The sequence below is a fragment of the Protomyctophum bolini genome (assembly GCF_963924005.1).
Source record: "Protomyctophum bolini genome assembly, chromosome: 2".
Classification (NCBI taxonomy): domain Eukaryota; kingdom Metazoa; phylum Chordata; class Actinopteri; order Myctophiformes; family Myctophidae; genus Protomyctophum; species Protomyctophum bolini.
In genome coordinates this window covers 27565341-27580754 of record NC_137863.1, presented here as the reverse complement: position 1 = coordinate 27580754, position 15414 = coordinate 27565341, and the positions used below count along the sequence as shown (strand labels likewise).

The following is a 15414-nucleotide window of genomic DNA, read 5'->3' as shown; positions in this document are numbered from 1 at the left end:
ATAGAGATACCATGGCACTGTAAAATGTTATTACATTTTACAGTGCAGAAACTGCAGAAAATGCAGAAACTGATTGCCTCAAAATCAAACGACTCAGGTCATAGTACTGTATAGTTAACTCAAAGTACTTAATTAGGTTGACAATCAAATCTTTCAAATGTGTTAAAGTGCAACTTGCAGGTTGTATGTGTATGTTCAATATAAACAATGACAAGACCAAAAGTGACTTTCATAAAGAGAATGTTTTCTTATTTAGTTATAGTGTTTTTATTGAACATTTCCAGGTTATGGCAGGCAGAGTACTGTAGGTTTTAACCTGCAAGTTCAACTTTAAGCATTCAGGAAAACTGAATGATGAATTTGTTAACAAGTGATTTTTATTTATTTAGGTTGTCTGTTGCATGTTGTCAAACTTGAAACTTGAAATTCTGACCATTTGCCAAATTAATTATATATATCTTAATATGTAATAGACAACTGCAATGAAAATGCATTGTGTTGGGATGCCACTGTAAAATGTTATTAATCAACTTAGTATATATATATATATATATACTGACCATAACTAATTTCTGCTTACTTCGATGACTACTAAGTTAAGACATCTTTCTGACGAGGATGTTATCAGGATGCTGTGATTTAACTAAATAATACATTTTTTTAATATCTTTGCTTGATCAAATAAAGGTTAATTAATGTTTGTAAACCATACATTTTGGACGCACATTCATAATATTGCCATGTAGGCAAGACCACTGACAAAGAAAACTTTTTTCTCCCTTTATTTTGGCCGATGGGTTCCCACTTCCCAGATTGCTGACCAATTACCAATATATCATTAAAAACTATGAAAATGCACGTTTTTTAAAGATCTTTATGAATAATCTGTGCATGCATTCTTCCTCTTTAATGTAATATGCATATTAGTAATACCCTCCCTCTTTTGAAACCTTTTGAAAGATGCGGTTCAAACACTTTGACCCAAAGGTGACATTTAAACTTCAAGAACCACAGGCAGTCGTTTGACATTCATCTTAAAAAAAAGAAAATGAACACATCAAGGGCTGTGGTAGACAGACAGACAGACCGATAGAGACACACATCTACTGTATATATGTATAGTGAGTATTCAGTAGGCTATATATTCAGTATACTCTGTTTATATATGTATATGTGTGTGTATAATGTGTGTGCATGCGTGTATATAATTGTGTGTGCGACTGTGCGTGTGTATATATATATATATATATATAACCATGTACATTTTATAGTAGATAGATTGTTGTATACTGTATGCTATTATTTATTAGCATTAGTATTGTTACTTATTATTAGAAATAGCTGAGCAACCAGAACAAAATAATTGTAACTCTTATATAACTCTGCACAAGATGTTATAATATTAACCTTGGTCCCTAATGTTTATGCACAAAATTAAATTAACTTAAAATAGCCTTATATTCTGCCACCGTTTAACACTGTCTTTCAGCTGAACACAACAGGGCCTCACACCTCAGCAGTGGACCTCAGTCAACCCGCCCCCAGTTTCTCCAGGCTCTGCCATCCCCATGGCAACTTATACCCAATGACATTTCACAATGCTGTTGTTGTAGGTGGTAGGAGGGGTTTGTTCTTTTAGGGACACATAAAGATGCCCTTATCATTACTTCTCAGCAATTCTGGCTGTATGGGGCCGTAGTGCATGCAGCCCACACTTTCAACATCACCAAGGTTATAGGCTACCGGCAACATGCAATCTGTTACAGATAATAATAATAAACTTTATTTATATAGCACCTTTTTGAACAATGTTCCAAAGTGCTTAACAAGTCACAACAGAAAATAAAACAATCAAGCAAGGGGGATTGAAGGTATCAAGTGCTGGGGGTTAAAAAAGGCCTCTCTGTATAGATGTTTCTTTAATTTTGTTTTGAAAATTGTGAGGGAACTAGCAACCCCGAGGTCGAGAGGGAGCCTGTTCCAGGGAGTCTGTTCCAGAGATGATCTGCTGATGATTGCCATAAGGTAATTGAGTGATTCATTGTTTACTTGGATCTCAGCCCTATTGGACTATTCTTCCAACAGTACTACATAGCATAAAAAACACAGTATACAAGTACAGCAAAAGAAAATACGGTAACACATTCACAAAAGTTGATACACACAGCACAGCTTATACAGATAATAATGCATACATGCCATATGCAATCTTACAGTTACAATACTTCCACATCAACATGTCATGCATAAAAGATTCTCAATACAAAATACCGTATATATTGTACTTTAAAACTATACGTACATAGCAGTACATGACATGCAAAAATGCCTTTTGTTTTGTTTGACCATTTTCTTTGTTTGACCATCATGCCGGTATTTTATGTATTTCTTCAACAGGGGTGCTGTACAAGTTCAACTAAGATTAGTTATTGCAGACTTGTTTTGTGAAGTTGTTTTGTGTGGGTACATATTATTTACGATTCTACCAACCATGGCAGCAATCCTAATCAGTTTCTTATACAGAAGATAACATTCCGGCAGTATACATGTCTAAGACAGCCAGATGACTGTGTTGTCATGATCTGACGAATATTAGAGATTCTACAAAGATAAAATGGGAATACAATAATACATGTAATAAAATACAAATAAAAATAGGTCGACTTAAGTCTGACCTAGCCATGTGCACTTGAACCAACTAGTTTAGCAAAATGTATTACTAGTAGGTGTAAGTATAATGTACTGTACAATCTATCACCAGTAATATGAACATACATCTATCATCAATGAATGGATATATAATACATACTATAGCAACACTGGATGTGAGATACATGTAGGGCAGGCTACAGTGTCAGTCAGCATACACAGTGGGTATATGGATGAGTCCAACAGTTATTATACCATCTATCAACAGTGAAACATTTACCACAGCCTAAGCAGGGAACTGTCATGGTACTTAGTAGTAGTCCATCCCAGGCAGTAGTCTGTGTGCAATGTGTAACAGAATATATTTGTCCAAGAACAGAACAGTACTACTGGCACACAGGACTGACCGAGTCGCTCAGTCTTGTGCCAGGCGATGATGCATCTGAAGATGTTCCCTGCTAGCTGGTCATAGAGGGTAATGGGAGGGGCTCATCTAGATATCTTTCAGCTTCCTCCTCATCCTCCTCTCCACAACTACCTCCATATTGTCCAGTTTAAACTGCAACAGAGATAGCCTTCCTTGCCAGCTTGTTCAGATTGTTAGGGTTCCTTGAGTTGATGTTGCCAGTTTCCCCCGTCAACGGGTCACGGCAAAGAATACGTCAATGGCTACTACATATTGTTATGACATCTGGGAGCCTGATGCACACATTGAAAGACCTGAGGGGGGCATGGCCGGGCCGGTTCCGGCGAGCCGTCCCTTGTCCAAACGGTTGAGAAATGACAGAGTTACCATGTAGAGGTCCTGAAATCATATACAGTTAATATGTATACATATATTAACTGTATATGTTGTGCAGCCTAACACACATGTGTGTGTTAGGCTGCACAACAGTGACACTCACTGCCAGCCAGCCAGGCAGGCACACACAAAGCTACTTAATGAAGTGGTTGCACCACTTAAAAATCACACCCGTGTGAAGTGAGTGGTGCAACTCTGTGTGGGCCGGGGTCCCCCGTGTGGGGGTCCCTCTACTGTACCCTCTGTACTGTACTGTACTGGCACACCCGAAATCACCATATATATATGTGCGTGTGTGCTTTTGTGTGTGTTAGGTTGCGCACAGGTGGACGTGGTGAAAAACAACCATGCTGTTTTCGTGTTCAGAGGCACCCACCCACCCACCCACCCACATAGCTCCGTAAGGGAGTGGTTGCACCACTCAAAAATAAAATTCATTTTGGCAGAAAAGCTGCTTTCTTCTGTGGTCAAGATGGTCAACATGCCTCTAGGTGGCACCATTGTCATAGTCATGGGAGGCTAGCTACCGCTACATTATGCTTGCTGTGTAGAAGAAGATAAATATAGGCCATCCCTGTACAATTTAGGCATTTAGCAGACGCTCTTAATCCAGAGTACACCTCACAGCTCAGTGAGCTCGCCTAGCTAAAATAACCATTATTGCACAATTATTGTTGTTAATTTGTAGATATAACAATTTAAACCGATTCTGGAGAAGTCCCCCATGTGCTCTAGTACAATATTCATAATGTACAGTCACTACTAGTACTAGGTATATATAGGTGCAGTCAGTCACACACAATGCAATGCATCTCGTAAAAGTCACGGCAGAAAGGATGGACTATGACCCATACTCTCCCTCTCACTGCGTCCGTCCGTGCATGGTGTCTTCTTTTCAGCCTGCATCATCATTAGGGCGGTCCCTTCAAGTTTCCACTTCCACATTATTTCGAGTCCCTCCTTCGCGCGCACGGGGCGGGGGTGGGGGGCGCGCGCACACACACACACACACACACACACACACACACACACACACACACAAACAGTGCAGTGAATGCACGAAAACTTCTGGCCAAAATAAAACCACGCCGGAGCTGCCTGAGCCCAGCAGACAAAACACATCCTGTTGCAAAACTAATTGGAAATAAAGGTGACATCACACGTTAGCCACTTGTTTTCTTTCTAGTTAAAATAGTATACAATATATTGTATTGCCTCTTGCGATATCTAAACGGTTGGTAACACTGCGTGGGTTAGATAGCGCTATCTAACCGTGTATAACTGCGGAATCACACAGTTAGCCTAGATAAAAACGACATTAATGTCGTGGTTAAACAACGCAACTTCAGATATTGGATAGGTAATTGCCTTGACTCCTATGTATTTAGTCGATTTTCACATTTGCATATACAGTAGTACGAAAGTAAAAGATAAAATCTGACAGTCGTAGCCTACTCTTGATCATAGCTTAGCGATTATATTCTACTTACAGACGGATGATATTGTGGAATATTTTGTCGAATAAACTTGCAGAAATTAGACAGGCTACCTCGGTGTACAGGGTCCAGTCTTTAAAAACTAATTTTATATATTTGGGTTTAACTAGAGGAATGGACAGATTTTCCTTTTACTTCTAATGGACTCCACATGTTCTTATTTCTTGATTGTAAACATTTAGCATTTTGCTTTTCATAGGCTATGTCTGTTTGTAAACTTGTTTTTGAAAAGTTCTATACAAATAAAGATTATCATTAATATCGCCTTTAACTTACTTTTATGCTTTTCTGCAGACATCACAGGTAAAGTGGTATCTACCTTTACCACAAGCCCCCACCCACAGACTCAGCTATAGTCCTCAGCAATGGCAAGCAGCAAAGAAGATGGTAAGTGAACATCCCAATGTGACAGTATTATAGCAGCTATAATTAATACAAAAAACATTTATTTTAAAATAATTTAGGGACCCCCCCCCAAAAAACAAACAAATTGGCGACCCCCTCCGGTCGTGACCCATGGGTTGAGAACCCCTGTATATAGATTACTTTTTGCAGCCCTCCATCGCACCACACATACATACCTTATTAGCTGAAATTCTTAGATTTCAGTGATTCAACTGTGCCCGAATCTAGCCCCATATGTGCCCTCTCCCTACGCTCATTCTGTAGCTCCGAGATGAGGTCACACACTGGGCCCCTCCCACCGCGTTTCAGAAACGGCGCAAGTTTCCGCAAGAAACGTTTCTTATCCTTACCACATCATTAATCCAAAACGTGTAGGGCCCATGTAGGTTTATACTAATTCAAATTTAGGAGCGGCCCAGAAAATCCAACTGGCCATTTGAACTGAGCCTTTACGTCCCGTCTTTTGTCAGTCGCTTCCATGTTTATCAAGGAAGTGTGCGTGTACGCGTGCATGTCGAGTGAACTGAAGTCAGTTGGAAATTTTCGACCAGGGGAGGCGCCGGGGAGGCGCTAAAGCTTTTCAACTTCCATATGGGGCTATGCCCGAATCCAGCATCCTCGAAAGCGATCTCTACTTGGTATTTCTATTTTGTATTCTTTTCCCAGATTGCGTTTTTGGTCAAAAAAGCTTTATTCAACGGCCCATAACTACTCAGAACTACTATGCATATATTTTATTTTTTTGGCTTTCGCCTTTTTTCTTTTTATTGATAGAGGGATAGATGAAAGTAGGCTGACAGGAAATGTCACAGTAAAGGCCGCCGGGATCGGCCCGTGGCACACTGCCAGACTGGATTACCAGCCAAGGTGCCCAGACAGCTACGCCAGCCGCCCGGGCCACTATGCATAACTACACATAACTTCATAACTACTATGATCACGTTTACAAAATGTATTTTCCGGGTGAAAGAAAATAGAATCGTCCGTCACTCCACACAGCGTTTGTTTACATCCGGTTCACGTCTCTGATCCCATGGGTCTTCAAAATAAGGGTTTTCAATGAAAAACACTGTTAATTAATTCATGCCTGGCAGTTAATGTGTCAAGTGTTTTATAATATTTGTTTTTGTCTATAGTGAAGGTGTGTGTTTTGTGGAGTGGGGGATGTATGGGACTTATAGTTACTGGTTACATTTCCCATTGGCTAGCATTCCCATTGGAGCTTTTTGGTGTGACTTCTGCAAACAAAAATGCAGAATCCCTGAGCTTCACACTGAGGGAATGAAAAAAAGTCTAGCCAAGCAGCCAGCAGTGTCCACAGTTAGTCTCATTTTTAGAAAAAGGGTATGTGCAGTCAGAAAGCCTTACCAGACAGCAGAGGCACAGATTCACAGAAGACGGTCTAAGAATTGCTGTCTTGGTTGGTAAGAGCCTTTAAATGGTCCATGATTCGTTTTTTTGTGTTATGGTTTAGGTATAAAGAAGCGGGCAAGGTCTTTCCTTGTGTGTGTGTGTGTGTGTGTGTGTGTGTGTGTGTGTATAATTATTATTATATATAGCTCTTAGGATTTAGAACATTTTGATCTTATCTCTTTTGATCTTCTGTTCCGGAGGTTCTTGCCACAAAACATTTTCAGATGGGCATGGGGTGTCTGTCTGTGGCCAAATACAAGAACTACTCTGATTTAGAAGGCACGTGTAGAATCGGCCTCAGGTCTTAATGGGGTTAATACAAAGTAGGCCTCTGTTTTTCCTAACTGTGCATGTTGTTGCTGCTTCACAGAGGGTACTTCGTCGGCTTGCTCATAAAAATTGGGTCAGATTTATTATTGGAGTGTTGTGTTGTTGTTCAGCTTCTACTAATACTAGATCAGCTCTTACCTGTTTTAATTTGGCAATTTGTTTTTGCACTTTGGGAAAAACATTCTACCATTTGTGTCTACCCAAGACTGGGGCTGGCTATGTTATTGACGGAATCAGCAAATAGAGCACTAGGGGGGGTCATAGCTAAAACCAAGAACCTGAGGGATATTGGTTTCTCTACCTACTCCAAACTATACCAGGCTTGTGTATGTCCAGTGTTGGATTATGTAGCAGGAGTGTGGGGATTTAAACATTAAACAATACCCTAAAAGTGAGACCGTGCATAATAGAGCAATGCGATACTTCCTGGGGGTACACAAATTCACACCAACCCTGGCTATCTTGGGGGATACGGGGTGGGAACCCAATGAGGTACGGTGGAGTGTGCACATGGTACGTCTGTGGAACAGAATACTGGGGTTGAACTCTAACAGAATTGTAAGAAAGATTCTTGTGTGGGATACTTCGATCAGGGGCGTATGGGCTACGGACATGTACGATATTCTTATGAGAGCTGGTTATGAGGACCACTATTATAGTAAACAACAAGTAGAGGTTAAAGTAATACAATCAATTATTTTTCAGGGTGTAAAGGATAGATGGGCGCTGGATATATGGTGTAAACCAAAGCTCCGCACATACTGTGAGATAAAACAGGTCTACAAGACAGAAAACTATGTACAGTATAATATGTCAAAGAAAAAACGATCCTTGTGTGCCCAAATTAGAGCTGGCATACTTGGTCTGCATATTGAGACAGGTAGATATGTAGGCACGATGGAGGAGGATAGACTATGTAGTCTGTGTGATCTAAAGCAAATCGAAAATGAAATGCATTTTGTTTTTTACTGTCCATTCTACAATTCCATTAGGGAGAGACTTTTTAATAAGATAGACCCAAACCATGAATTTGTATGGTTGGAGGACTTCGAGAGACTGAAGCGCCTGTTTCAAAAGTACACTTTTTCATTTGCCTCATACCTTGAGAAGGCCTGGTCATTGAGGAGGAGGGCCATTTATATGTAAAATGGCCTTGTTATGATTGTTTTCGTTTTATTTTATTTTCTTTGTTTTGTTTGTTTGTTTGTTAGAATAATGTATGAACAGGAAGTGTGGTATTCAGTGTATTCTGTGAAATGTGTCATATAATCCCATATGGGATGGGCCAAAGTGGCATGACACGAAAATAAAAATTTCATTCATTCATTCATATATCAAGATCAAGAAAAAAAAAAGCTTTGATGATGAATTAGGTCAGTTGGTTCGTAGTTTCGGTGAATATGTAATTTTATTACTATGATAAGATTTTGATGTTCAAGAATGAAAGAAAAAACATTTAAAATTTGCCATACAGAATAGAAGCTTCTAGAGTAGACAGTGTTCAGTCTGGCCAATATTATTTCCCCTCAAATGCGTTCAACTTTCAGACCACTAGATGGCAAAATGTGCTCGCATAGTCTGTACTACAGTGTAGAGTCTGTGAATGAAAACCATCTGAATACCAATATTCACAGTAATAAATCAGACTAGGACAGTTCTGCATAGACTGCATAGACTTTATCTTTATCCTTCAGTTCATGGGACTGATATGAATAGGGGTGGCTGTGGCTCAGGAGGTACAGTAGAGCAGGTCGTCCAATGATCCCTGGGTCGGCGGTTCAATTCCCGACTCCTCCTGTCCACATGTCGAAGTGTCCTTGGGCAAGACACTGAACCCTACATTGCCTCCAATGAGTTGGTCCGTGTGAATTTGCCACCATTGGTGTGTGAATGTGAGAAGTGTCCTCACTGTCGACTGGTCGCCGCTTCACCTCCCAATGTATGAATGAATGAACCATTGTAAAGTGCTTAGAGCACTTGAAAAAGCACTATGCAATTAATTATTGAAGGCTGTCTATATGAAGTTATCAACAACATCCCCATACTCTGGCCCTTGTGTTTTCCCACTTATTCATGTAGGGCAGCTAAGCAAGACTGTGCCTTACTGACTTTTATACTTAATAAATATCTCAAAAGCAGCAGTGAGCGCAGTCAAATTCTGAACAAAATCAAGTGAACAATTATAGGATCACCCCATTTTGGAAGCCCACATAGACCATAAATTTGAATAATAGGCCCTCAGCATACTTCATAATAGAGGAAGTTGGACACAGACTTCTGGGTTACACACTTGGCTTTCCTGGGTATCTGTTTTTGGACTATTTATAGTACATAATGGCAGCCCTAAAGGATTTCACTTCCCATGCATGCGCTGTGCTTTAGTTGCCTGTTCATTCTCTCCAGAGACTTTTCCAGAAGAGATTTAAAGTTCAGTTCACATTGCGGCTTATAATACTGAACTAAGATGGGTCTCTCTGCTTACAATTTGATTTCCTCTTTATTTATGTCATTTTTTGGGGTCATCTCATCTCCTTGACATACATTTTCAGGTCGGGATATGAGATAAAAATAGCAATAGCAGGATAATCAAGTTAAATTGGACGTGGTTAAACAAGAACATGAGCAGAATGATAAATGGATTCTCTCTCCTGATTGGATGAAATTGGTGACACACCTGAAAATGTATTTTCTGTTTATTAAGAGAGAGACAGATAGACCCGTTAACTGAACAAACACTATAGCAATAATTACTACGGTAGTACGGTATCAAAATATCGACCTTTAACTTTAAACTTAACGTTTGTTTTAACAACACTGTACACTTGAATTTAGATGCTCTGTTGTAGGTTTCTTTCTCTAGTCTTGCCACATCTAGAGTTTCTATCTAGAAAACACATTGTTTCCTGCACGCACCTTGGTTCTCAGCCTTCCCGGCTGTCATACTGTAACGTCAGTCTCTGCAATGCCTTCCTCTACCGCTGTTTTCATTCAAATCATCTATGGGGAAGCTCATCCCATGGTTGCTGGGGCAACCAAGGAGGATGGCCCCCCTGTCTACGAGAGGGAAACCTTGGGCAGCCTTTCATCTGGCCCCTGTGGGGCCTGACAGAGTGCTGCTGGCATGGTGCTGGCTGGGAGGAGGAGCTAGATCTGCAGAGGGATTTTACAGGCCCAGCATGAACCCCACTGCTGCTCTGCCACCCTGGGTTGACTGCGAGAGAGCACGTTCGTCACAGGAGCTGCTGGCCTCTCCCTCAGCCGGCTGTTCTGCGGCTCTGACTCACTGCGCTCGAGTCGTAACGAGAAGACAGGCGGCACAATGTCATCCCCCTGCACGAGTAAGGGACAAGGGAACCCCAAGCCCAAATCCCCCTTACGCAAGAGGGGAAGCCTGCAGAGCACCACCAGCCCCGGTGAGTGGAATACTGTGTGTGTATGTTCGGGGTGAGGTGGGGGGTATATCTCAAAGAAACATTAAGTTGTGGTGTTCTGGAGTCAGACAGATGCACAGATTCCTGTGCAGTGATGTTCAGGAATTCAAGCTCTTCACAGTTCACTCTGAACAACAGGCTTCGAAATGAGTGATGTACTGAACTATTTATATTATTCTCAGTTAGAAACAAACAGTAAGTTATTTGTCTTCCGTAAAAACATATACGTTAATTTACCGCCTTAGTGTCTCTATCCTGGGATGAATATTTTGTGGAAATTGCTGATCTACACTTTGGTGAAGATATTTAGTATAGAACCCTAGGGGCTTGTTGTCAGCAGGCAAGAGATATTGGATTGAGAAGATGGCAGTGTGGCGTGTGACTGTCACGCATCGAGAATAGTACATTCACATGTTGTGACCTTATAGATTGCCTACTCGTAGTATACTACTAATTATAACTCAGGCGTCAGCCAGAACGGTTTATCAAGGCTCTGACTTATGGCCTCTCCTCGTGGACTGGGTTTGGACACCCCTTTATCTCATGCCATCAACTCCACAATGGCCACTCCAACTGTTTGGTCAAGCCATGTTATCTTTGTGGAGGGGAGTATATAAGCAACCACGTGTTTTCTTTATTTCTTATTTTTTCTCTCTTTTGGTTCCCGCTTCATCCTACCCCGCTTTTCTCTGAAACTATTCTATCACCCATAGAATCTAATTGTGAAATGTATTTTACTGCTCGTCCCACCTCAATGTTTGTAACCTTTGCACTCTTGGAATGAAAGTTAGTTTCTTTCACATTCTTAATCCACTGTTGCAAATTTTGTTGTATTTACATTGCTAGTGGAGCAGGTGTTGACTTCTTGGCAACCTTCCTGTTGCTATTATGTGGTTATCAGATGTCGGATATTTGAACGATCAGTTTACTAAATACGGTACTTTCTGATTCACCCCTTACAATAGTGACGCACGCACACACACACACAGCACACACACGGAGATGCTAGACCACTTATATAGACCACATGATCCATTTAAATGCACTAACCACCACTAACTAATGCCTGTTGGCTCTAGGCCTCAAAAAAATTATCAATTATGCTAGTCATGGAGAATTACCATTAAAGTGTAAAATGTTTATGAATGCCAGTACTATACGTTTACAAGTTATTATACGTTTACATGTTTTTGTAATAATTCAAGTAAAACTACATACTGTGATTAGTGTCAGAATTTTAGTTTTCCTTTTAGACTGTAGCTTACATCAGCATACATCAATGCTCCACTGTGATTAGCTTTGAAGTTACTGGTGTTTTTGCTCCATTGTTCAAAGCACCCACAGTAGCTGCTTAGCCAAGCAGTTAATCCACACGGCAATGTGTTGTTTTGGATCTCATTTAATTTAAAACCTTATAAAATTAATTTGTACATTGTTGTACAACCTGATTTTCAGAAGAAAATGTTTGTGGCGAGTAACACTGAACATTAGGCTTCAGTAGAGTAATGTGAATGTTTGGAAGGCTGCATGAGCAGCAGCACACAGGCAGCAAAACGCATCCGCACACATACTGTATGTTGTGTACTAAAGCAACTCGTCTCCTTGCAGCAGTGATAAATAACTTAGAGGTCTCTCCTCTTGCGCAGTCATTTAAGACCCCTCAATTAGCCGCTTGGCTGAGCCCACTGCACTCACAGGCCGTCACAGGAACCCATATTTGGCCGACCTTTTTGTGTGCTTTTCTCACAGATATTCACAACAGCAAAACGACTTGGCACAGTATATGCGATGAGATTCACATTCACATGCAAATTCCTTGATCCCCTCCCAGTAACCACAGTATAATTACACAAATAGTTATCTTATCTCCATTCTGCATCACTGCTCCTTGATGGTCCTTCTGGCAGGAATATTGCATGTAATTTGAAATTTCACTTTTGACCAAATGTTGTCAATGTGGTTGAAAGAGCTCTCTTACACAGCAGTGTACACCCCTTAATATGCTGCCGAAGCATTGATTATCCCGCCTGTTTTTCTCAGGAGTCCTTCACTCCGCCTACGGGCTGTTTCCCTCCACCAGGCCATTGCTGCATCACAGAAAGCAGGCTGTTCAGGGCAGAAGCAATATGACGTAATAGATAGTGTTACAGTGCTTGGTGGGGGAGGAGGGAACACCACCTCTGGCATTATTCACTTTGGCATCCTGGTGGGATGTGATGTGACATTTGTCTTTTTTCTTTTTACTCTGCTTTCTTTACTGCACTTGATCCAATTTCACATCTCTGCTGGCTTCACAGAAAACATCATGTGCATGACATTATCTAATCTATCGGTATGTTATGAGGTTTTCTGTGAAACTGTAGTGTATACGACCAGAATGGACTGATTATATTTTCCAGTCTATCTGGTATATAGCTTCACTGAAAATGTTATCATGTGCATCATATCAGCTGCAGTAGGAACACAGCTGTCAGCAGGAAGCATAGGGTAATTCTCCATTAACAGTTTGTTTGTCATACTGTGGACTTTGGCCTGCTGACTGGACTGAGCCCCTCTCCCCTATCTTCCCTGTGGACCTCAATGATGCGGCTGTGGGTGTAGCTGTTAGTTATCCACTCCGACTGGCAACCTGTCACAGTTCTCCAGTTCATTCATACCTACTGTACCTCTTTGGAGTTTGACTGAGCGCTCACTCACTGCTGGGACACTGCGATAGTAGGGTAGGTTGATTGATTGATTGATATGATTGAATACATTAACACCAAAACGTCCTGGGGACTTGTTTCCATTGCGGCCCTATGTATTCAATTCATTCAACATACATAGCATAATACATTTACCCAATAATATATGTCAACAAATACAAATGAAAATTACAGGTAGTTTTACTTGTGGTCTCCTGATAGATGTATGACATTCCTGTTGCTTTCTGAAACAAGCCTAAATGTCAGAACCTTCAACCTTGCTAACGTAGTTGGTTACAGCAGTGGTTCTCAAACCTTTTCAAGTCAAGTAAAACAATTTGTGCAAGGGCTGTGCGTCACTAGAGTCTAGACTGCACCTCACAATCTCCTCTGGGGGATAAATGATAGTGATGCTACATTAACTTATTTTGCTGGGCAAAAGAAGTGCCCCCTCCAAGGACCCCGGGGGTCCCCGGACACCACCTTTGAGAACCACTGGGTTGCAGACTTAAAAACAATTGTGCAGGGTTTGAAAAGCAAAATGAGTTATGAAACTATTTACTGTCAAATATGTTTGCTCTAGTTTGTTCGTTTTAGTCTTGCAGTACCAGTGTATCATGATATTCAGACTTTCCCTGTCACCACTAGAGGGAGTCTCTGGGATGACAGTGAGTGTGTGTTTTAATGCATGTCCTGAGTCCTCAACTATTCTGCAGTCAGACATGACTGAGTGCAAGCTCAGTCTGTGCTTGCCGCTTGGATGGAACATTCCAGGGCTTTCTTCTTCTAAGAATAGCCAGGGTCTGTCGATGTAACAGAAAAACCCTGTCTGCTCTGTAAAAGGGATTTTGGAACACCAGAAACCAAGTCTATGGCTATTACACTGAGGCAGGTGGAGTTGGGGGTAACCAGATCAGAGCCCACACACACACACACACACACGCGCACACGCATGCACACGCACACACAATACACACTGTAACTACCGTAGGCTCAACCACACAAGGCCATAGGACACTCTCTATCCCACTGGGTGATTTGTAGGTTGACAGATATATTTATGTGGATGTTTATGATGGCTTGTATTTCATCTAAGAGTTACAGCAAAGCATACGGCTATCCATGGCTATAATGGGCATCAATTTTCATTGAATCAGTATCAGCTGGTGTCTTGCCCCGTGATCCTTCTGTGACATACAGGCCAATGAGGCCAACATAGGCCCCTTCAGGTTAAAGGCCTGTTTCCTGTCATCATCTTGTTCACTTTCTTTTTCCTATTACAAACACCTGCATGGCAGGCATGTTTGTGTCTATGTACACACAGACACAAATCCAGCACACGCATGCACACATCACAGGGAGTTGGATATCGCAGGGTGCTGCACATCAGCTCCCTGGGTTAACTCACTAAACTGCACATTTCTAGAAGGGCAAATAAGACATCCATCCAAACTCACATTGTGTGCTTGTAGATCATTTATTTGTAGTATTTATGAGGCACGAGCCCCTCCTATATACAGCTTTTTGTACCTAACTCGTGTCACAGTTGCCATTGACAATGAAAGGAGAATTTACGTCATATGCTGTGTCTGGCAAATCGACATGTTACGTCATGATGCTGTACGATGATAAGAGTGACCCTCACTTCACATGGGTGTGATTCTTTTTGTAAGTATAAATCAGGCTTCATTGTCTCCATGTAGATTAGAACTTTGCCAATGCTTCTGGGGTTGAGCTACTGGAATTGTTAGTGCTTTTGGTTTGTGTGATGATGGGCGATAACAAGCAACCTTGACCCTGAAATTGTGCACGTTTGTCTGTGTGTGCACACGTGCGTGTCTGGCTGGACTTGTGCCTGCCTCTGTAAACGTTTCGAGGACAGAGACATGGCATACACCAGTGGGTGACTGTTCGTGCAGGTTTTGCCACCTCTGTCTTTGATCCCAGATACAGCCTCTGTTTCAAGGAAAGTATACTTAACCTCTAGTATCTCCAGGCGGTCAAGCAATGTTAAGTACAGTACTGTATGCTAAATGTTGTCAGTGTCAAGTAGCACGGTGATCCTCTTTGCTATATTGAGATACTGTGAAAGTAGCAGTGTTAAATGGAGTGCTTGTTGACTGGTGCAGTGACTGGAAACAGAACCTGATTATCAGAAATGTGGTGGAGGCGGAAACGGTTTGTTTTCAGCGGTGTACGTACGC

General features: G+C 41.3%; 1 protein-coding gene across 2 annotated transcripts in view; it reads left to right on the top strand.

Annotated features, from left to right (window-relative positions):
• The first annotated feature begins 4496 nt into the window (after window positions 1–4496).
• ampd2a (adenosine monophosphate deaminase 2a) overlaps window positions 4497–15414 on the top strand; it is a 43915-nt gene continuing 32997 nt past the window's right edge. For both annotated transcript variants that reach the window (XM_080785118.1, XM_080785117.1), the window contains exons 1-2: window positions 4497–4601; window positions 5242–5334. In XM_080785118.1, the coding sequence (XP_080641244.1) occupies window positions 5313–5334 (22 nt within the window). In that variant the 5' untranslated portion in view covers window positions 4497–4601; window positions 5242–5312. The remainder of the gene's footprint in view (window positions 4602–5241; window positions 5335–15414) is intronic.